The sequence below is a fragment of the Schistocerca americana genome, chromosome 6 (assembly GCF_021461395.2).
Source record: "Schistocerca americana isolate TAMUIC-IGC-003095 chromosome 6, iqSchAmer2.1, whole genome shotgun sequence".
Lineage (NCBI taxonomy): Eukaryota > Metazoa > Arthropoda > Insecta > Orthoptera > Acrididae > Schistocerca > Schistocerca americana.
The window spans coordinates 354,982,822-355,006,725 of NC_060124.1; the positions used below are offsets into that span (position 1 = coordinate 354,982,822).

Here is a 23,904-nt window from a genome sequence, read left to right on the forward strand (position 1 = left end):
CCACTATTTAAATAAGCCCTTCATATATTCTTAGAAGAGGGAACCAGTATATTGCTTCCTTGGGCACACTTCTCAACAAGAGACCACAAAGATAATCTAGAGAGATTCAGCTCACACAAAAGTTTATCATTCTTCGCTCAAACCATTTGCACCTGTAACCGGAAAGAAGGGAGGTGACAATAGTACATAAAGTACCCTCCACCACACACTCTATGGTGGCCTGTGGAGCATGTATGTAATTGCAGATGTACATGTGGGATTGGCAGTTAACCCTGCAAGGCACCAGTTTTAATGTAATGAATGCATGTTCTTCCATCAGTATGACTGAATAAGATGAACTTGGTCTTCCAGCCAGGTCAAGTGGTTATACACCAAGAAGATGACTGCTGTGTGATCACTTGTTAAGTCCTTATCTACCTACACTCATGCATGACTAATCATTATTTAAAAATATATATTATAATTTTGACATCATGTCTTTTTATGTATGTATGCAGCTCTTGCTGTTAACAAAAATCTGTGCGGGATAAAGGCCTTTGACCAAACTTGATAGTACAACAAAGAATAAACAGAATGACAGTCATTCCTATATACAAAGTTTCTAAGAACCAGTGTGAAGTGTGGAACACACTACAGTCCCATACATACCATTCCCTTTGGGACCATGTAGTGATTTGAGAATTTCTGTGTAAATTCTAGACCCACTCAGCCTTCTACCATCTCGAACACACGATATTCTGGATATGAGTGTGGGATGATAATATCCTACCTACTGCGCTTCTCATGTTTGTGTATGCAGGTTTAAAATTAGTTGCGGAAAGAATGTAGATGTGGTCGACGAATGGCACTGACAATTACCTGTCGGGCAATCCATAGATGTTTTAGTGAGAGTGTAAGGAAGAACCATGGAGTTTATACGCAGCTTTGTGTTTATTGTGTCACTGACTATTGTTATTAAAACAAAGACAATTGAAAAAGAAATCTTGAAAACTCTTGACACAAGCTTACTATAGGCGAGACTTATTTTCTAATTCATGTTAAGAAAAGTTAAGATACCTAAGCCAACTTTCTTTTAACTGTAACTCAATTTGTTTCTAACTGTAACTCAATCTGTTTCTGACGTTCAGCTGTATGAGAGACTTAAAGGAAGTTACAAATTTATGTGGAATGTGAGAGTTTTTTTGTGTATGGCGGGCAAATACACTGTTAATTGACGAAAAATAAAGTTTGTATGTCTACTTATTTCATAAGTAGAATGACTCTAAAAATTCCTGTACCTAGTGTTATTCAAGGGAGATGATGTCGAGAGAGTTTCCAGCAGCTGGGTAGCCAGTAACGAAGAGTGGCTGCAAGTTCCAATTAAGTCACCTAGTAAAGTGTAAGGTGGTTTGGGGGAATAAACTGATATAACCTAGATTCACACTCACACTTTAAGTCATTAGAATGTTAGAATGTGGTGACCTGTGTGAAAGGACCAAGAAAACAGGAATTTTACGTAAAAAATGAGAGATGAAGCTGTTACGTGTTGCCATAGCAACCAAACATAATAAGACAAGGGAATTACTCCAAGAAATTGGAATATGTTCAAGTATCCAATGGAACAGAATTTAAATGGAAAAATGGTGAAGAAATGAAAAATTCACAACGATAAAACAGCAAAGATGATTTCGACGTATCTGCCTAAGAAGAAATACGCGTAGAACGCTTCAACCAAGAAGATCCAGTGTGGGGAGTATACAGCTCTCACACACATTGCGGGGACACAGATGCAGAAACCAACATCCAACACTGCCGGCACCAGCTGCTGTTCACTGGTGCTGACCTGCTTCCACATCATCTCACTTACGTAAAGTGAATTCTACACCGAGTGAGCATGAAACAAAGCTTGATTACTTTAGTACAAAGTGGTATAAGACACTGTTGAGTGAACTTTTATTGTGTAACTATCATATTTAAAGTTAGTTTTAAATGATTACAAGAGCTAAGTCATATAAAAGTATGGAAAATATACAACAGGTTGGGGAAACTCATGACCCAACTATAGCCATGAAAATTAGCAAAGAAGTGCCTGACTGGGCTGAGATGATAAATTTAACCAAAGCTCAGAGTCTTAAGTTAAACTCATTAAGTTCTCAATTAAATATCCAGAGTGAAGCTTTAAATGCTCAGAATGAAACTCAAAATATTTAAATGACAAATTTAGGTTTGTTAAATGCCAAAGTCGACTCTCAAAGCAAAGAATTTAGTAATCTATGCGAAGGCATGGGTGCTTTGAAGACTGAGTTTGATGCTATAAGTAATAAACTAGAGAATTTGAAAGTAGATTAAAAGAACAAGTTGACAAATTCTTTGACCACTCACATAAATCATATGTTTACTGACCTTAGTCAGAAACAGAATGATACTTTTCAAGATTTATCGAAAAAGTTAGAACTTAACATTCAGAACAAATGTAATAATGTAGAATAGGAACTTATTGAAAAGTTAAGATCTTCTGAAAACGTGTACAGCATTAAGTATAATGATGTAAGGCAGGGGTTGAATACTTTGAAAGAGAGTGTAAATAAGCAGAATGAATTAATGCCAGTCATTCAGTCGCAAATTACAGGTGTCAATACACAGGTAGATAATGTAGAAAGAAATTTCAAAGGGAAAATAGCTAACTCTGATATTATAAATGTAATTAGTTTGGAGGAGCAATTCAGAGAAATTATAGATAGAAAGGTTACCGAGAGAATAACATCTGGAAGCGTATCACTTATTCTTCTTCCGAACTCAATGATACCAGGAAGGGTATGGATGACTTGTGGAGAGAAATTAAGCTTATCCGAGATAAAACAGAAAAAATAGTAACTTCACCTGATGTTGTATTAACTAGTGATGTGGAGACTGATTTGCTATTGGGAGCTACTTCAGGGTTATCTAGACAATTCCCTAAATTTAAACTGGATGGAGAGACACATCTGACCCATTTCTTAAAAAGATTTAACCGAACTTCACCAAAAAATTGGGAAGATTTGAAGAAGATTGAATTTGCTGTGGGGTACCTTCTAGGGGAAGCCTCAGAATGGGGAACAGTAAATATTGAGAATTTTTCTTCTTGGGGAGAGTTTCAAAAGAAATTTAAAGAGAAGTACTGGTCTGCCAACTTAATAACAGATCTATGGGACCCAAAATATTACAATAAAACTTGGAGTACTACAAGAAAATATTGCAATTGGCATTTAACACTAGCAAAGTACTTAGATAAGCCAATGGAAGAAGAAGGTTTACTATGTATTTTAATTAGACGATTGCCAATCTATGCGAGAAAAGACATCTTGTGTAGTGGTTGGAAAATGATAGAAGAGTTGTTTTTTTTTGTTGATGCAATTGATGCAATAAATAAGGACCGCAATGATACTTTACACTGAAATGAAAGTTTGGACTATAAAAGAAATAGTGGGAATAATTTTAAAAAGCATGAGGCAAACTTAGCAAAAGTACACCAGTACAATAAGAAAAGTTGTAAAGACAATTATAAAAAAAAAAAAGGCATCATATTCAAATTTAGATCCGGTAGCTTCTCAAGAATTTGTACTGAGTAACCATAAAACACAAAATGGGAATGTAGTATGTCATTTTGGTAACCAACTCATAATTAGTAGTAATGAGGCAAACATTTTTTGATCTGGATCCAGTGCCAGGGCCCAGGCCGTGGAGAACATTAGGAGGCCTTAGTCCATATAAGCATGTTAACTTTACACAAAGGAATGGTTGCTGCGTGAAGAACCAAGCTTAGCTACTAGTAACCCACAACCTATAATAGCAGGGACAGTGGAAACTTCCGAGGTTACCATATTTATAGATACGGGGAGTGAGGTATCACTCATCTCAAACACATTTTTTAACTCGATAAAGAATAAACAGCACTTACCTTTATTGCCAGTGACTGGAGTATACATAATCAGGATAATGGGAACGAAAAGCAAACTTGTAAAATACGAAACTCAAGTAAATTGCAGCATTGGAAATATTTTATTACATTACATGACCTCACAGTGACAGATTTTTTTGGACCAATTCCACAAGGAAAGGGAGGAGTATCATATATTTTGGTTATCATATAATGCTGGTCAAAATGTTAAACTATGTCCTATTAAAAGAGCAAATATGCAGACGGTTATACACTGTTTACAACAATACTTTCTGGAAGTAGGTAAACCAAAACAGTTTCTTACGGATAACGGACCATGAGTAATGAATTTAGAGAATTCCTAGCATGGGAAAGTATTCAACAAGTGTTAATATCCAATCATAACCCGTCATCTAATCCGTGTGAATGAGTAATGAAGGAAATTGGAAAATTATGTCATACATACTGCCATGAAAAATATACTTCGTGGGCAATGAAAATTAAAGACTTTGAATTTATCCTAAATGAATTACCCCATTTATTGACTGGTTTGACACCTTTAGAAGTTCTAGGCAAACCTTTTATAGGAGAACCTCTAGTTAAGTGTTTTAATTGGCCTGAACAACCTAGTGTCAATTACGAAGTAAATCAGGAAATAGTTTCTAAGAATTTAATTGAAAAGGTGCTACGAAGAATAAGTAAGCATAACGAACAGGCTGTGGAACCTCAGTACCAAGTTGATGACCTGGTTCTTACAAAACTACATCTTCACAGCTCGGCTCTGAAGAAAGAGACTCATAAATTTTTCCAAAAATATGTAGTGATTCGAGAATTTCTGTGTAAATTCTAGAACCACCCAGCCTTCTACCATCTTTAACACACGATATTCTGCATATGAGTGTGGGATGGTAGAATCCTACCTACAGGCGCATCACATGCTTGTGTGTGCAGGTTTAAAATCAGTCGCAGCAGGAAAGTAGACGCGGCTGACAAACGGCACCGACAAGTACAAATCAGGCAACCCATAGATGTTTTAGTGAGTGTGTAAGGAATAACCATGGAGTTTATATGCAGCTCTGAGCTTATTGTGTCATTGACTATTGTTATTAAAACAAAGAAAGTTGAAAAAGAACTCTTGATAGGCAAGAGTTATTTTCTGATTCATGTTAAGAAAAGTTATGGTATCTAAGCCAACTTTCTTTTAATTGTAACTCAATTTGTTTCTGATGTTTAGCTGTGTGGGAGACTTACAGGAAGCTACATATTTATGTGGAATGTGAGAGTTTTATTGTGTTCGGAGGGCAAATACATTGTTAATTGATGAAAAGTAAAGTGTGTATGTCTACTTACTTCATAAGTATAATGAGTCTAAAAACTCCTGTACCTAGCATTATTTGATGGAGAAGAAGTCGAGAGAGTTTCCAGCAGCCAGCTAGCCAGTAACGTAGAGTGGCTGCAAGTTCCAAGTAAGTCACCTCGTAACGAAGTGTAAGGTGGTTTGGGGGAATAAACCGATATAACCTAGATTCACACTCACAATTTAAGTCATTAGAACATTAGAATCACAAAGACAAGATTAGACTAATTACAGCACACACACAGGCATATCAACAGTCTTTCTTCTCAGGCTCCAGACACAAATAGCATAAGCAGAAAATCTAATACTTAGTATAATGGAAGTCCTTCTATCCTCTTCATAGTTGTTTGCAGAGTATGGATATAAATTTATATAAACTGAAAACACATTCTCATAAAGCTGATTAAATATGAAATAAACAAAACATTTTATTTACAAAAACATGGCCAATATAAAAATTGCATGAGGCCTGTCATATACATCAGTAACATGTAAAATACAAACTGTACAAACAATACACTCAAAATTTTACACAAGCCTTGACTTTGAAATGCACACTGATTTGTGCAATACTTACCCCCCCCCCCCCCCCCACTCTCTCTCTCTCTCTCTCTCTCTCTCTCTCTCTCTCTCTCTCTCTCTCTCTCCAGCTCATCAATATACAGAGTCATCCCAGCTATTACTATTCAAGACAGTATTGTTGACAAAGTTCTGATATTTCATAAGATCTGTAGGGCTGGGATCAGTAGCACCAAACTTCCCACGATTCACATATTGTTTATAAATTTCAACTGATGGACGGCTTACACGTGGTGGAGAAACTTTCACTGAAGAATCCAAGGAAAATGCACTCTGCTGTATGAGACGCACAGATTTTGATGGCTGTGATGACTCCACATTATTGGCATGTAATCCCAACATAGCAAACCTGAAAAAGAAACAGAAAAAACTTAGATGAATTATTTCTCATGTGTATAAACCACACAATCTACATCTACACCTGTACTTCACAAGGTGCCGGCACTACACTGTATACCACTTAAATTTGTTTTGCAGCACTGGAAAGAACATGTTTATTTTTTTCCTCTATGCTTTATTTTCCTTATTTACTTTACTTATTGATACGCCTGTTGTGGGGATATTTAGTTCCTTGATGCCACTAAGAAAACAGATTTTTGTATTTTTAAGCATAAGAATGTTTATGGTGCATGTTACATTTGTATGAGTGATCACATAAATACAGTGCTGCAACAATATATAATAAGGTGCCTCAGTCATAACTGGCTGAACACGAGAAAGCTACCACTGCACACCTTGAACTTACTGAATATATGTAATCATAGAAATTTCTGGATGATAAACAAATAATGAAAGGAGTAAAGGTTACAACTCACCATACAGTTAAAGCATTAAGCCATTGATAGGCTCAAAAACAAGGTAAAAACATTGCTAAGCTTTCACACAATTCTACTTTTCAGGAGACACACACATTGTGGAGAGGAGAGTGTGAGTGTAGAAAGAGCGAAGCGGAGAAAAGGTGGGAGTGTACGGGAGGTTAACAGGTAAATGGGGTAGGAGGTTTTTAGGAAAGAGTGGTTCACCTATAAAGGAGACTGAATATAGGACACTAGGGTTACCTATTCTTGAGTACTGCTTGATTGTTTGGGATCCATACCAGGTCAGACTGAAGAAAGACACTGAAGAAAGACACCGAAGAAATTCAGAGGCCAGCGGCTAGATTTGTTATACGTACGTTCGAACAACACACAAATGTTGTGGAGATGCTTTGGGAACTCAAATGGGAACCTCTGGAAGGGTGACATTATTTTCAAAAAACACTATTGAGAAAATTTAGAGACCCAGCATTTGAAGATGATTGCTGAACAATCCACTGCCGCCAACATACATTGCACATAAGGACTGTGAAGATAAGATATGAGAAATCAGACCTAATATGGAGGCATACAGTCAGTCATTTTCCCCTCACTCTATTTGCGAGTGGAATGGGAAAGGAAATGGTAAGTAATGACAAAAGTTACCCTCCATCATGTTCCATATGGTGGCTTGTGAAGTTTTGATGTGGATGTGGTTGTGGAGGGAGCAAGGGAGGGGAGGGGGGGGGGGGGGGGGGTAGCAAAGTCTGGGTCACAAGGTTTACAATTTTAAAGGAAGTGTCATAAGGACAATTTCCACAGCTGTAATTCAGATAAGCTGGTATTTTGAGGTAGTGGATAAGGATGTGTGGCAAGGGAGGGAATCCTGATGACACATGTTGTCATGCAGCCATTAAGGTTACGCCTCCTTGAGTGGCTACCCAATTTCAGTTTAACATTAATTAATAATTAAACCAATTCAGATTATTCTGTAATTTCTACACCTCTCTTCCAAACATCATCTCTGTCATTATTTCACATTGTATATTTGAACAAATGTCATTTCTTGGTAACATTTTCTCCATGCTCAGTGACAACACACAAAAAGTAGTCTCGCACCAAAGGACCATCCTATAGCCTACAGAGTAAAGTCATTTTCATTTTTCAAACTGTCAATCTATTTTCCATGTACCTATGTACAACCATCCAACATGCTTATTTTTCTATTTTGTGTATTTACCTCATATTTTTCATTTTAGAGTGTACCACTCAGTTTTACCTCTAGTATTCTCCTACAGTGTTTACTCACACTTATCATTCTTAGGCATCATTTAAATTCCTTTTTCTCTCTATAGTGACATCACTTCCCAAATGATTCCGGTTCCATCCATTTACATCAATTCAGGAAAGGATACCCATTCCTGGCTAAAATTGAGTACCACATCTTGTTCCTTAAATGCTGCCTCACCCATGGAATCCCTTTCCAATGGCCTAACCACAAAATTCCCTCAATAGATTCAACAACTTCTTTCACAATAGCTGCCAAACCTTCAGATTCTGCCATTCCCTAGTCCTTACAAACCTAACAGTGGATAAACAAATTTCCATAGCAAAGGCATCTCTGAACCATCTCTGCTCCCTCTGCAAGATACTGTTATTAATCACATCAGTTACTTACACTCTATCCCCCAATCTGAACCCAACAGCTGGTAAAGAACTCCAAACAAAACTTCCAGAAATATTTCAATGTACTGTTGTCCTGCTCTTGCCTTAGAATAGCACTGTTCAGCAACACCTATCCTACAACCAGTGAGCTAACCCTGTCAACTACTCATAGCATCCAGACCCCACCTTGCTGACATCTTGCATGTAATACACACACAATATCCCACAAAACCCAAAATACAAACAGACTGAGAACACTGTTGTCAACCTACATATCAAAAAATTCAGTTCTAAAGGAGATTCATTCCTACCCAAAGGCATCACCTTCTGTACCACATAAAAATTCAGCCAAGTTGGACTGGTCGGAGAACTGTTCTCCTCCTTCTAGCCAAACTAACCAAAATCTAATACTGAACCTTGCCTCTCCCAGTTCCCATCTCTGTCCATGTGGAACCCTCTCTCAGTCCCATCCAACTACACCCTGGTTACTTCTGGAAATGCCTAACCTCCACCTTGATCCTAGCCTCCTTTCCTACATACCTCCCAAAAACACAAACCATTTTTCAGAGGAAAAAGGCTCCATCACTGTTCTGATGAACTAGAGTGGTTGCCTGATAGAAGGTATTCACCATTTGTCTGACTCTTCCATTTACAAGTTATGCCCCAGCAATCTTATTCCAAAATAAATCCCTACACAAATCCTTAGGCCTGTCCCAGAACTTCTCATTCAATTTTGTCTCCTTCCTCACCTAAACTACTCTACCCTCACCCCCTCCCCCTCCCCCTCCCCACACACACTCACTACATGCCTTCCAAAACCCAACCATCTAGGACATCTGATATCAAGAACAGAAACCATTTGCTTCCTCACTTGTTAACCATCCACACCACATTATCACCTGATTCATACTCATCACTGTTCCTGCTACCTCCCTACACACCATCATCCCCAATTCCCAAGGCTTTGTGTCTCTCAAACACTATACATCACAACATCCTACTGACTACAAACCCACCACCTGACCTTGTCCATAACCACTTTACCTTTGAGGGGAAGATACACAAACAAATCCAGAGCATGACCATGGTCATCCTCAAATGTCAACCTGTGTTGAGTATCTAATGTCCTACCCACACTTCTTTCTCTCTCTCCCTTAGTGCTACTCCACCACCCACCCAATCTACGAGATATCCTGGTCTGTCCTTATGCCACACTTACTTCCAACCTTTTAACAAGTGGGTATACTATCAAATGTAGAATAACCAGGTGTGAGATCTGTTCAGTGCACCCACCCAGCACCCTACTCCACTCCCACCACAGCTGTATTCACCCTATCAGAGACAAGGCCAAATGTTAAAGAAGTCAAATGAGTACCCAGCTCTGATGCAATTTTTGGACAGACTTTTGGGTGGTAATGACCACCACCCAACAGTTCACACAAGTGAACAGTTACTGCCAGCTTCTTTGAACAATAAAGGTGGGAATGCACATTACAACACACTCTTTGATCCCTCAATCATTCTGGCCTCAATCTCCAATAGCCACTGAAATATACTCCTTCCCTCCACTGCATGTCACGTGCATCTTGGTGTGCTTGCACGATGGAAGGATCACACATGACATTTCTATACCATCCTCTTTCTGCCCCCCCCCCCCCCCACCCTCTATTTTAGCCATTGCCACCCTACTCTCTACCTGTCTGTCCCCACTCCTTCACTGTTCTCACCCACTCCACCCAATACAATCCCAAACCCCAGTCAAGAGAGAGAGAGAGAGAGAGAGAGAGAGAGAGAGTAAGGGGAGCAGGGAGGGATGCACGCATGCTTGTGGACATATGCATGTGCATGTGTTCTGTATTAGCTGTGAAAAATGATGCTGTCCAAAAGCATAGCTACATTTTCAGCCTTGTTTCCATGTATAAATAACTTATGCAACAGTAGCATCCCTCATAAGGAATCATAGTAAACCATTGTCTTTATTCACATATTCACATGCCCATCCACTGCATTGCATACACCCTACTTGAAGGAAAACCGGAATAAGTAAAGCTACTTATTAAGAAAATGAAGTGCGACCACTAAAACAAAAGTCAGTGCTTGTTTTCCACTTATAACTGGCTGCAAGTCTAGGCAAATGAGGCCATAGTGGTGGTGGTTTTTGTAAGTTTTAGGATGCTCAGCATGACTACTCTTAGCACTGATATTGGTTAAAAATTAAAAATTAAACTAAAATTAATTACACCATGTTCCTAAAAATCTCTCTCTCTTTCTCTCTCCCCAAGACACACACACACACACACACACACACACACACACACACACACACACACACAACAAGGCAACAAGAAGAATAATAATTATGGACTTTGATCACTTCTTAAAATTTGTAATAAAACAATAACAATGGACAAGGGGGGAGGGAGTTGTTATACACATTATAGAGAGAGAGAGAGAGAGAGAGAGAGAGAGAGAGAGCATAACAAAGAGTTGGGTCCTCCTGCTGGATTAAAAAGCATTGAGTGAGTACACTGTGAGCTGCACTTCATCTCACATCTGTGCCACAACAAGGAATACCATGGCTAGATTATTAACAGTGTTTTGTCCTACAACTAAAGCCACTCTTTTGCTTACTGATGCAGGTCCTTTCAGCTCAACAAGAGAGAAACACTCTGTCAACTCTACACTTCTTTACTTTAAATAAGCTTGCTTAGATTTCTGTTTTTCCTGGTCCCGAGCCTCCTTTCTCTACTTTTGTAGAGAAATAAATGAGTTCTGTATGTTCTGAACAATGTTCTTGGTGGGATAAAATATCTTTAGAACATGAAGACTCTACTGAAATTGGCTCAGATCAGAAATTTCATCAGTGGTCATATCTCATATACCACTATGCTTTAAGAATAGTGTACAACTCAGCACTGTATATTGTGAATGATCTGGCAGGGAGATCTTTAAAAAAAAAAAAAAGAAGCAATGAGGAGAAAAGCCCATGGCCAATGTATTTCTCTAATGATGGACAGCATCCAATATCTTCAAGTATTCTAAAATTTTGTACAAGGCTGGAACAGCAGCTGTAGGATGAAATAATCTAGTAGAAATAGTAACCAACCAATCAGTTGCAAAATGTAAGGTTTATTAAAACCACCTTTACCATGATTTCAACATTTATAAAAAGGTCTTCTTCAGAAGGAAATATTGACAGCTGAATTATATGTTGCAACATACGTATGTTAAAATATAGCCAAAAGGCTATATAAAATTTCACCTCCATAATAATTAAAAAGATGAACAACAGAGTTGTCATTTGGTATTCCTCACCAATGTACTAAGTATTTAAAATACTTCCCTTCATATAAGTTATGGAAAATTAAAAATATGATGTGGACCATTAAAAAGAACACACGTTTCTCGGCCAAAAACTGAAAACCTGCTCTGTCTGACCACTGCACCATCTCCCTAAATATAATCTTCTCCCATTGTGAACTTGGTAGAAGTCTGGAAGAAGAACTAAACATGGAACAGCTGTTCACAAATAAAGAACACTGACAGGGTCCCTTTACTGCAGGCTTAATACTGTTTAAAGCTATTACAGACATTCTCGCTGAAACTGATAAACTGAGGGCTGCCTTTCTCCATTCAAAGCAATTAGATAAAACATCATGACAAAGTATCTGAAATAGTATGAGGAGGGGAACAAACATAAAAAGGCAAAAAATTATCTTCGGAAGCCTGTCTAAGGACATTACACCTCAGAGCAATATTCAAAACCTTCTCAAAGTCCAAAAGATCACCTATCAACTGATTGCCATGCACATAAGCCTGTTGTATAGAGACCTTCTGTTGACTCAACTTATCAGAGGTGAATCAGTATCCGTTCAATTCACACTGAAATTGACTAAGGTGTCATGTGTACTACATCCAGACAAAGCAGTGTTTAACCATACTCTTCAAGGTCATTCACAAGCAACCAGTGAAAACAGCAAAACTAATAGCTCAGCAGTCAGGTATTGTTCAAAGGTTTCAAGAAGGGGATCAACATAGCTTTTTTCCATGAGTCGAAGTCTTTCTCCTTCCCCCCCCCCCCCCCCCCCCACTCCATATTAAGTTAAAATGGTCAAGAAGATCTTTTCAAGTTTCTCAGTGAAGTGGTACAATACCCTGAGACAAATTTGTCATGACCTGATACTAAGCTGTGTCCAGTTCCCATAAGGCAAAGTGGTTGGATGTAAAATTATTTACAGGCAGAGCTGAAGTCTTGTCCAGCCTTTCAGCAATTACTCAGTGGCAATGGAAAGCTGTATCCCTTCTGATGGTGGTAGTGATTTGAGTGAAACGCTGATCTGGGCAATGACTCCTTGGCTGATCAGGGACTCTGATTGCTCATTATTGCACTAATTTGGAATTCTCAACTTTTCCTGAAAACTTTAAGAATGTTACTCATACATGTGATCATTTAGTGAAGTGGCTGATTTCAGATACTGCTTTCGTAATCTCTTCTTCCTCTTCTTAAACGTAGAGTAACATTTTGCCCTACTATCTGAAAATCTGCAAGGTTCTCAGAAGGTTGTTTGTTCTACAATGTTTACAGAGCAAAATGTCAGTCATTGATTGTAGAATGGCACTTGCCACAAGTTGTTCTCTATGGTGTCAGGAAGACTTGCAGCATACATGGATAACTGCCATGGTGGATCATACAGGTCATGTGATTGGCTCACCTTTGAACATTTTCTTTATGTCCCAACACATCCATTTCCTGTACAGTGTCCAATTTATGTTGATGAACATCACCTGGGTCATATTCCTTCAGGCACTGTCAGGCAGGTTTATCCACATTGGGAAGTGGCTAACAACATGTACAACATTGAGAATTTCCTACCAAATAAACCTTTATCAGTATAAGATTAAAGTGTGTGCTCTCGCCCATATCAGAAGATACAGGTGCCCTCAAATGAAGCAGCTCTCAACAGTATTAAAATTCCCAGAGGGAAAACAGTAAGGGAAGTTGTGTGATGATGTTAGTGAGAGCCTCCTGAGATACTGATTCATAAAAAGAGGCAGAGAAAGGAAACATATAGTAAACCTATAATGTACACAAACTGCTTGTAAAGTAGTTGATGGGTTGGAGATGCTAGAAGTGGTATGCACTATTAGTAAAAATGGCAAAATCCCCTTTAGCCCTCATTCATGTAATTATTTTCATGGTGGTTACAACTCCTTAGTGCAAGAGTACTAATCTTTAATATATGCTTTTTGGAGATGCTTGAGACCTACCCTGCACCAGTAGTTTCCATTCCTTCAAGTATATCCTGAAACCAATGCAGAGTGGGAACTATTGCACAGTAACAGTTTGCATCAGTTCTTTCCCCTATCTTTTTATTGTAGTGGGGGATACTGCAGTATCACATTAAGGCTGGCCTCCTCCTAACTAGAACAGTAGCAGTAGAGCATGGTCTGATGGCTCTAGATCTGGGCTTTTGATGTTCTCTTGTTTTCAATGTGATGCCATGGATCCATACTACATAATTAAAGAAATCAGGAAATTGTCATGTCATGAGTTCCTGAAATCTGTAAATTGTTTCATTTCAACAATATTGAGTACTAGAGTTAATCAGATGCATCCATGGAAACTTTTGTATATAACGAACATAGATGAGCTATTAAACTTCTGCATTTGCCACAGCTCAGAAAATATTTTCATCACAAAGCACTTGATAAAAACAGGAATCCCACCTCCCGACAGTGAAATACAGTTTGTTGGATTAAGGTACACAAATGTATTAAGCAACTTTGTCAAACTAAAACCTCACTTTTAAAGGTGTTCTCATGTGTATCATATCATGAAGTATTTTGACACTAGTGTGAATGGCTACCAAAGCAGTCAAAGTATTTCTTGCATTGGTTTTAGTACTATTCCAGTTTCCCAGTAACTGTCTATAACTCCGAGATACCTGGCAACTGGACCAGATATCAAATATTTAAAATATGTATCTTGTATTGCACCTTATACACCAAGTGACATTATTATGGAAATATGTAAAGCAATAAATGAAGTATAAAATGACATTATTTTGTTACACCATCATTTATGTTGTTGTAGAATATTGACCTTTTTCCTGTATAAAATTTGATAATGGCCTACAATCTTTTGCTCTTGCACACATATTACTTTGATTTTAGTTTCCACAGTTTTAGAAACACAAAATATAAAGAGAGAAATAGCAATTAAATAACATTTTTTGCTCAAAATGCATAGTGAAACATCAACATTTGTATGGTCTGGCAAGCAAATGGCTTTTGTTATTGACAAACCCAAGTGTAACAGTCCATCCTATTTGTCATCATTAAAATTTTTCTCAAACACACTGAACATCTTTGTTTGACAAACATGCAAAGTTTGATAAATTGTTTGATAATCTAATGGGGCCTTTAGATATATGTTCCCTCAAATAACAATGTAAGAGCTGAAGCTCACAATACAGACCCTGGCACACACCACTAACATATCACACTGCATTAACAACAGTACAGATCAGTCTCTGATCTTTCCAACAACATCTGATCTTAGAGCAGTGCTGAAAGTTTTGGAATGAAGTGATTATAATCCCACCAATGAAGACAGGGAAGGAATGCACACTATGAGGCATTTATAATGATCTGCTTAAACACTGAGTGATCCATGGTTCTGGAACAGCTGTTGAATTGCTTTTTAGTATAGGAGGGGCAATAGGAACTAAAATCATATAGACTGCTTTCCATGATTACTACAGAAGTATAATTTTATTCCTACAACTTGGTTAAGTACAATCACATACAACAATGTACCAGATGGAATTTCTACAAACACCCTTAAAATCCATTTCATAACTTCTAAAAATCTGCCTATCTCAGGGAAGTGTTCTATATAAATACTTCCTTGTTTTTGCTTGATTTACTCACCTTCCCCACCCCCCACCTCAACCAACAACACTTTGCATGGTCTCTCAATTGTATTTGTGACCAAACCACTAAGAGAAATCCATGCAACCACTTTAAGATTTAGGTTCTCCCACAAAAGAATTTTCAGTTTTCATATTGGTTTTTATTTTTCTGAGCAGTGCCTATGAAATATTGCACATTTATAAATGTAAGATGCCTAAATCTAGTCTTTAACAGTATACATCTGAGTAATAAGACTTGTAGAATCTTAGAGTAAGAGTTCTTAAGCCAGTGAACATGTTTGAATGGACCAGAAGCAGCACTCAGAAGTTCATGGGTCCTTATGGCTACCTTTATATAACCCCTTTAGTTCAGTTCTACCTTGGTTATGACTACATGCCATATGGACTGAAAAGATTTCTCTATTTCAATAACATGGACCACTTTAAAAACAACAGTGACATTCCTGATTATAATACCAGAAGAAAGAAAGACTTACACTATCGTCTACTTAAGCTATCTTTGGCACAGAAAAGGGTAAAATATGCTGCTGTAAAACTTTTTGATAAACTACCAGATGAAATAAAATGTCTGACAGACAGCAGTAACAGTTCTGAAAATAAATTTAAATCATACCTCCTTGACAACCCCTTCTATGCCACATATGAATTTTTGAATAGGATAAATAAATCAATAGATATAATACATATGTATTTTGTGCCATTTAAGTGCATGGGGTAGGTAACAAAAGTTTTAAGCTTCTTTTTTGTAAAAAAAGGACAGAAAAAAGAAAACAGCTTCATTCATGTGTGCATTTATTATGCATTTGACACATTCCACATCATAACGGTTACCATGAGATTGACCAATGGAACCTGTAACTAACTAAATAATTAATATAATAGAAGGAAACATTCCACGTGGGAAAAATTATATATAAAAACAAAGATGAGGTGACTTACCGAACGAAAGCGCTGGCAGGTCGATAGACACACAAACAAACACAAACATACACACAAAATTCAAGCTTTCGCAACAAACTGTTGCCTCATCAGGAAAGAGGGAAGGAGAGGGGAAGACGAAAGGAAGTGGGTTTTAAGGGAGAGGGTAAGGAGTCATTCCAATCCCGGGAGCGGAAAGACTTACCTTAGGGGGAAAAAAGGACAGGTATACACTCGCACACACGCACATATCCATCCACACATACAGACACAAGCAGACATATTTAAAGACAAAATTTGTCTTTAAATATGTCTGCTTGTATATGGTATATGTGTGGATGGATACGTGTGTGTGTGCGAGTGTATACCCGTCCTTTTTTCCCCCTAAGGTAAGTCTTTCCGCTCCCAGGATTGGAATGACTCCTTACCCTCTCCCTTAAAACCCACATCCTTTCGTCTTTCCCTCTCCTTCCCTCTTTCCTGATGAGGCAACAGTTTGTTGCGAAAGCTTGAATTTTGTGTGTTTATTTGTGTGTCTGTCGACCTGCCAGCACTTTCATTTGGTAAGTCACATCATCTTTGTTTTTAGATATATATTTCCTACGTGGAATGTTTCCCTCTATTATAACTAAATAATTAACTATTTTGGGTGCACTGCAGACTACAAACATCTGACTGGAGACAGTTATTAGCAGGAATAACTCCTATAATGAATCTTTGCATCATGGCATAGAAATCATATTTTCAATCTGCAGCAAGAATATACATTTCAGTCCAGCAGGAACTTCATACATTTTTTTAAATGGATAGTACATGTACGCTGGCCATACACAAGCAGTCCGCTAATCGTAGATTACAGCATAAGAATTAAATATATTAATATCATAATAAAACAACTTAGCTATGTACTAGAACTTACCTTTTGTATAGCGCAATATCAGCTTTCTTTGGATTTTCAATTTCCATCCCATAAACTTGTCTCATTGGTGGAAAAAGTGTCTCAAAAGTAATGTAGTCTGAGGAACTGTCTTTGGAGGGTGTAGGTTGTGAGTCACTTCGATGCTCTTCTTCTTCTGACTCTTCCGTATCTGATGTTGAGCTGTGTAAAAAGCCAAAATTACCAGTAATTTCCACAATACAACCACAGTATCATATAGAGGAACATAACATAGTGGAGAACATATATGTATCACTGAAAACAAGCACAATGTGTAGAAGTCTAGCAGTATCAGTATAGTATTGGCAATACAATTATCCATTTTTCATGGCTGTATTGTGGGTCCAAAAAATAGTCAGTTCTTTGAAAGCAGGAATGCAGGAACACATTTCCTTCAAGAACAACAGTTGTTTTGGTTCATTGACTTTTGCCATAAAAGAACCACTACTGAGCAGGATGGTCAATGGTTATGTTAAATAACAGGTGTTGCTGAAGAAAAAATACTTTTAGAACAGATGATAACAGAAATGGAACTAGTTGATGTTATATGAGAATCTTTTTCTTAAAAAAAAGTGCAGTAGATGGATACCTTACAATCCAACACAAATAAAAAATAAACCACTGCTAATAGTACATTCATAATGTTTGTTATACTGTTGCAATATCAATATGAGCAATATAGGAAATGAGGTTAAACTATCATTTAATTGTTGAAATGTTGCTTCTATGTACACCAAAGTGCTGCATTAACATCTTTGTTGTAATTTTTTACTATATAAAGGCTTAACAAACTAAAGCCTATGCTATATGAAAATGAAAGTTTTGTGGGAATCCAGGATGTAATGTAACAATATTTTGAGAAGGAAAGCTGCTACTCACCATGCAGTGGAGCTGCTGAGTCGTAGATTGGCATAACCTTCATGAGTCACTGTCCTCACTCATCCAGCCCCTTTTCTGTTCCCATTCCAGCACTACACTGCCGTCATTCCACCACCACATTCAGTCTTTTTATTTCTCTCCTTTTTCGTTTCCTTCACCCCCCCCCCCCCCCCCCCCTCCCCACCTCTCCCCTGCTCACAGTCTAATCTGCAGCACTTCACCGCCCACCACAACCAATATACTATCATACTATCCCTCCCCCTCCCCACTCCAGCCTCCTCCTTACCCCCACCCAGTCGCCACTCCCATCATGCTGTTGCACACAGTGTGGTTTCAGTTGCCTGAGACTGCAGTCGTGCGTGTGAGTAGCGTTTGTGTGTGGTGTGTGTGTGTGTGTGTGTGTGTGTGTGTGTGTGTGCCTATTGTTGATGTAGGCCTTAACGGCTGAAACCATAATTGTGAATGCCTATTGTTGACATAGGCTTTAATGGCCGAAACCATAATTATGAAAGTCTTTTTGTTGTGCATTTCTACTGTAAGGTGAGTAGAAACTTTCCATCTCATAATACTGAAACTTCTGTGGAACATATGCTATAGAAAAAGAATAAATAAATTTAATTATCATACAGTTAAGTAAACTGAAATGATTAAAACAACTTGTTTATTGCACTTGGTTCCCTTAGGAGATGTAACGGGAGATTTCTTACAGAACATTACAGGAATCCCATGCAAAATGATACGTAAACTTAACTTTCATATACAGATCTGCTGGGTGATTGAATGAAAATAAATATAATTTTGAAAAAAAAGAAAGAAATAAGACTAATTGTCTCCAGCTACAAAGATCTAAAGCTGGTGCCTCCAAACTCTTTAAGTTGTCCAGATCTGTTATGGCATTTTCCAGCTCACACCACCAATACAATTATGTGGTGGTTTTCCCTCTATCATAGCTCTTGAGTATTGCCTTTTTAGACTGCCTTATCATATGAGCAGTCACTGGATCCCCTTTCTTCTCATGATGTTTGTAATCCAATGTCCATTCACCAGAACATAAGACTCCTTCCTTGTTCACTGTCTCCACTCTTCTCCGTGTTTAACAGATGAAAATATTTCCCATATTACCCTTCTTTTAATGAAGTCCATCAGTTTTCAGCAAAGTAATGAGATCTGCAGCTGTTTATTCAAGAGAAAATATTCATTGCTGTTCCCAGTCTGTTATATTGGTTCTGAAGTTTCTTGTTCAGTTTCTTAAAAGTGACGATTTTTACAGTATGGGAACATTAATATCCACATCGATTCTACTGTAGATGGATGATCCCTTGTTTATAATATCAGGAATTTACGCCTAGCCTCCCTGCTTTCACTTGGAGCCACATTCCACTAATAGTACATTGCCCAGAGGTCACATGTCCACGTCCGATAGGAGAGTGGGACTGGATACGAGAATTGCATTTATGTTGCAGACATGTTCTCCAAATATCTATTGCTTCAACATCTGTAACACAAATCAGAGCCTTTGAAACTGTACGAGTCTTAAGCCCCTGTACTGAACTTGGGCAAAAGTAGTAATAGTACCAGTAGTATTAGTAAAGAGAAAGGAAAATGGAAAGGTTAGAGGTGAAGAAAGCTGAGAGATAGAAGGAGGGAGGTGACTAAGAAAAAAATTTAACTTGTAGAATAAAGATTTCAACTGTTTACTGATTGTGTGTAGTTATCTAATATACAATACTATCAATTGTTGTTTTTGCTTTTGTTGTTGTTGTTGTTGTTGTTGCAAAACAAGGGATGGGTTAAACCTTCCTTTGAGAAGCCACGAGAAGAACTGCTCCCTCTACTGTTTTATGGACTGTGTCCCACAGCCTGTTGGTGTGCAATGGAATTCTAGCAGTGGTAGTCCTAGTGAGACTGGAACATTTAGCTGGTACTCTTTCACATCTTCTGAAAAACTCTTACAGTTCCAAGTCATTTCTGTCAACATTTTGTAATTTCACCTTTCAAATTCACATTTACCATAAAACTAATCTTATTTTATCATTTACTTTCAGAATCTATGTTATAATTGCATACTGAATTGCAGGTTTTGATGCAACATTATGAAATCTTGTTCTTGGCTCTTTCTTCATATTTTCCCCCAAGTATCCTTTTATATATTCATTCATTCTATTGTATTTTAGTGTGTTTTTCTCTGAATCTGGGCTGTTGAAGTAAATTGATATTTCAACAGAGAAAACTACCAGATTGTAAGAAAGAAATTCTGGCCTAAACTCACCTTCGGGGGGCAAAATATATAGTACAGCTGACAGCCCCACATAAAAGTAAAAGTTGTACACATTGTAAATTTCAGGTCTATAATTCATGTGGGCCCCTCTCATTCTGAGTTCTGAGTGACCTACCCTTTCTTTTAACATTCCAAACTTATCTCTCTCTTCTCCCTGAGGAAGAAATTTCTAGTTCTGAAAGCTATGAAGTAGCTCATATTTACTTTGCTGCCGATCTCATAGGGACAGGAGACTGTGGCTTACTTTTACATGTTCAGCGTATGGACTATGGTAACAGTAATTGTATTCAACAGTTCATTACTCTCAGTTAACGTAAGTCACTTCCAGCTACTCTGTGTAATAAACTCAAATAGGAGAGAGAATATGAACATTTATTTCCTTCAACGGTATTGGAAGAACTAGTTACTAACCAATAACAACAGAATAATTAATTACTAAATTACAGAATTCATAGAGCATTCACAGTGTAGCAGGGAATAAGTGCGAGGCAGTGCTCCAACTGGCAGGCATATCTACTCCTTGACACAAGGTGGTGATCAGCTGATCACGCATACCAATAGCAAAATCTCACACAGTCATCACACCAGGCCCCATGTAGAAGCAGAGCGTCCACCAGGCTTGGCGTCATCTCAGAATCTTGAAGGAAAATTTACATGGTGACCAGACCTTGTTTGGCATAGTGGCAGTGGCACTGGAGAGATGGAAGGCAGCCAATTGTTTTCAGACAACAGCTGAGGCAGGTGACATGGCTGGGGAGTAGTGAGTGAATTTCTAAAACAAATGCAGGCTTTACACAGTCAGTGGAAATGGTGTGCCATTTGCCAGTGATTAAAATGTCCAATGTCTTGTCAGAATGGTCCACAACATGGTGGGGGCCGCCAGTATAAGGAGGCGTAAGGGCTGGTCTGAAGCCATCTCTATGGAGCATGGACGTGGTACTGTTAAGACAACTTCTTGGCACAAATTTTGGTTGTGAGCCATTATGTGATGCTGGCCAGGGCTGGATTTGAGAGATGCGCTATGAACTCCAGCAATGTGAATCGTCCTCCATCGAGGCAAGTATATCAACAAATTCTCCAGCTGCAGTGTCTTGCCATAAACCATGGTAAACAAATGGTAAGGCTACGGTCTACTTGGAGTCATAACACATGACCGCCGTCTTAAGAGATCTATGCCATCACTCCACCATACCATTGCTGACCGGAAGGTAGCTGGTGGCAGAATGATGGGTTGCACTGTAGAACTTTCTGAGATGCACGAGTAGCTCCAACTTGAACTGGCATCCTTGGTCGGTAGTAATGTATAGTGGATGACCATAACATGCAACCCACTGAGACACAAATGCCACTGCCAGCGTCTCTGTGGAGGTGTTGTCCACTGAGATCACTTCTGGCCAACGCATAAATCTGTCTATGATTGTTAGCAAATAGTGTTGCCCATCTGACAGCGGCATGTGTCCCATGATGTCAGTGTGAACACTGGCAAATTTCTTAGTTTTCTCTGGAAAGTTTATGATGGGCACATGGACATGGCATGAAACTTTACTACACTGTCTGCCTAGGCATGTGCAAGCCCATTGCTGGCAATCCTTCTGTAGCCTATTCCATACGTAATGCACAGAGATAAGTTTAGTGGTTGCCCTGATTCCTGGGTGACACAGGTTGCGAAGACCATGAAAGACTTGCTTGCAGAGCTCTGCTGGCACATATGGGTGAGTCTTTTGAGTGGTGGTGTCACAGAATAATTGCACATCTTTTCTTGGCACATTTATGAGTTTGAGTTGAAGCCCTGCCTCACTATCTCTGCCTGGCTAGCATCCACTACTAGTGCCAAGGATGCATCTGCCGCTGGATGAGCAAGGAGTGCAGCGTCCGCAATCCCTTTTTGGGAGCTCCAAATGCATCAGTCATTGACGGTGTCCATTGCAAGAGTGCTTTGCCTTTTGCGTTTGGACTGGTCAGTCCAGCTGTGAGTGGCTCCTGCAATTCGACTGCCTGCGGTAGGTGGCAGCAGTATAAGTTGAGCATGCCAAGAAATCTGTGTAGTTCCTTTGCCGTTACCAGATGTGGAGTATTTAATATGGCCCCAACCTTTTCGGGTAAGGTGCATGATCCCACCAATGAAATTTGATGGCCCAAGAAAGTACTTCAGTTTGATCAAACACACACTTAGAAACATTTAGGATGATACTGTGTGCGGCCAGACACTCGTGTTTCTCCAGTGTTTCTGAACAGATGAGGATGTCATCCAAGTGTGCAAAACAATTCAGTAAGCCTTGTAGCCCTGAGTCTATAAACCACTGCCACATTTGTGCCACATTGCTCGAGCTGAAGGCCATAAATAAATTTACAAACAGGCCAAAAGGTGTTATAATGGCCATTTTAGGAATCTCTTGTTCAGCAGCAGGGACCTGGGTGTACGCCTTGGCACCATTAAGCATGCTGAACACTTCTTCTCCATTTAATGTGTGACTTTAGTCTTTCAGACATGGCACAAGGTAACGGTCAGGGATGGTCCTAGCATTTAAGGCACGGTAATCACTGCATAGCTGCCATGCACCATTCTTCTTGGGTACAAGATGAAGGGGTGACAACCATGGACTACTGGACAGGCAAACGATGCCTTCGGCCAGCATGGTATCAAATTCCACTTTCACAACGGTGCATCTGACTGGAGCCAGCCATCTAGGCCTACATGGCACCAGGGGGCTTCCTGTGGTGTTGACAGAATGGACAGTATCATGGCATACCTGTTGTGGGGCACCGGGAGGCCTTGTGAGTGACGGAAACTGGTTGAGTAGTTTGGTGTACTCTCATCCTGCAACCTGGCTGACATAGCCAGCTATGTGGTGTCAGAACCTGCCCATAGACAGCCCAGTAACAGTTTCCAGCAAGCGGACGTTGGCGACACCTAGGAGCAGGAAGTAGTGCACTAGGAGATCCATCCCGATTATTGGCTCTGCCACATCCACGCCAAGGAAATTCCATGCAGAGGCACATCGAAATCTCAGATCTAGCTCCACATGTTGCATGCCGTACATCTGGATGGTGAAGCTGTTAGGCACTGACAGTCTGAAGTTTGTGACTGGGTGGCAGTTTTGCAGTTTGTCTCTCAGTAAAATACTCAAGTCCTATCCTTTGTCGAACAAAAATTTGTGATCAGCCATAAACAGGGGAGCAGAGGAACAATTTGATGCACAGACTTCTGCCTGGCGCTTAAGGTTAACATGTATGCATGGCAGATTACATTTATGTGCTTAATCACTGAACCGCTGATGATACCCACATATGTTAGATGCTTGTGAGTTACCGCATCGATGATTTCAGCCGTAAATAGAAATATTAAAAAAGGTAGGAAGATTTTTCTGTTTAGCAAAAGTGACAAAAAGTAGATTACAGAGTACCTGACAGCTCAACACAAAAGTTTTGTCTCAAGTACAGATAGTGTTGCAGATCAGTGGACAAAGTTCAAAACCATCATACAATATGCGTTAGATGAGTATGTGCCAAGCAAGATCGTAAGAGATGGAAAAGAGCCACCGTGGTACAACAACCGAGTTAGAAAACTGCTGCGGGAGCAAAGGGAACTTCACAGCAAACATAAACATAGCCAAAGCCTTGCAGACAAACAAAATTTACGCGAAGCGAAATGTAGTGTGAGGAGGGC

The 23,904-nt window shown here is 39.0% G+C and overlaps 1 protein-coding gene across 3 annotated transcripts in view; it reads right to left on the reverse strand.

The window, feature by feature from the left end:
* Positions 1-5,852: 5,852 nt before the first annotated feature.
* Positions 5,853-23,904, reverse strand: part of LOC124619699 (polyphosphoinositide phosphatase) — a 183,931-nt gene continuing 165,879 nt past the window's right edge. For all 3 annotated transcript variants that reach the window (XM_047146254.1, XM_047146256.1, XM_047146255.1), the window contains 2 exons: positions 17,063-17,242; positions 5,853-6,180 (listed from right to left, as the gene is read on the reverse strand). In XM_047146254.1, coding sequence (XP_047002210.1) covers positions 5,907-6,180; positions 17,063-17,242 — 454 coding nt within the window. In that variant the 3' untranslated portion in view covers positions 5,853-5,906. The remainder of the gene's footprint in view (positions 6,181-17,062; positions 17,243-23,904) is intronic.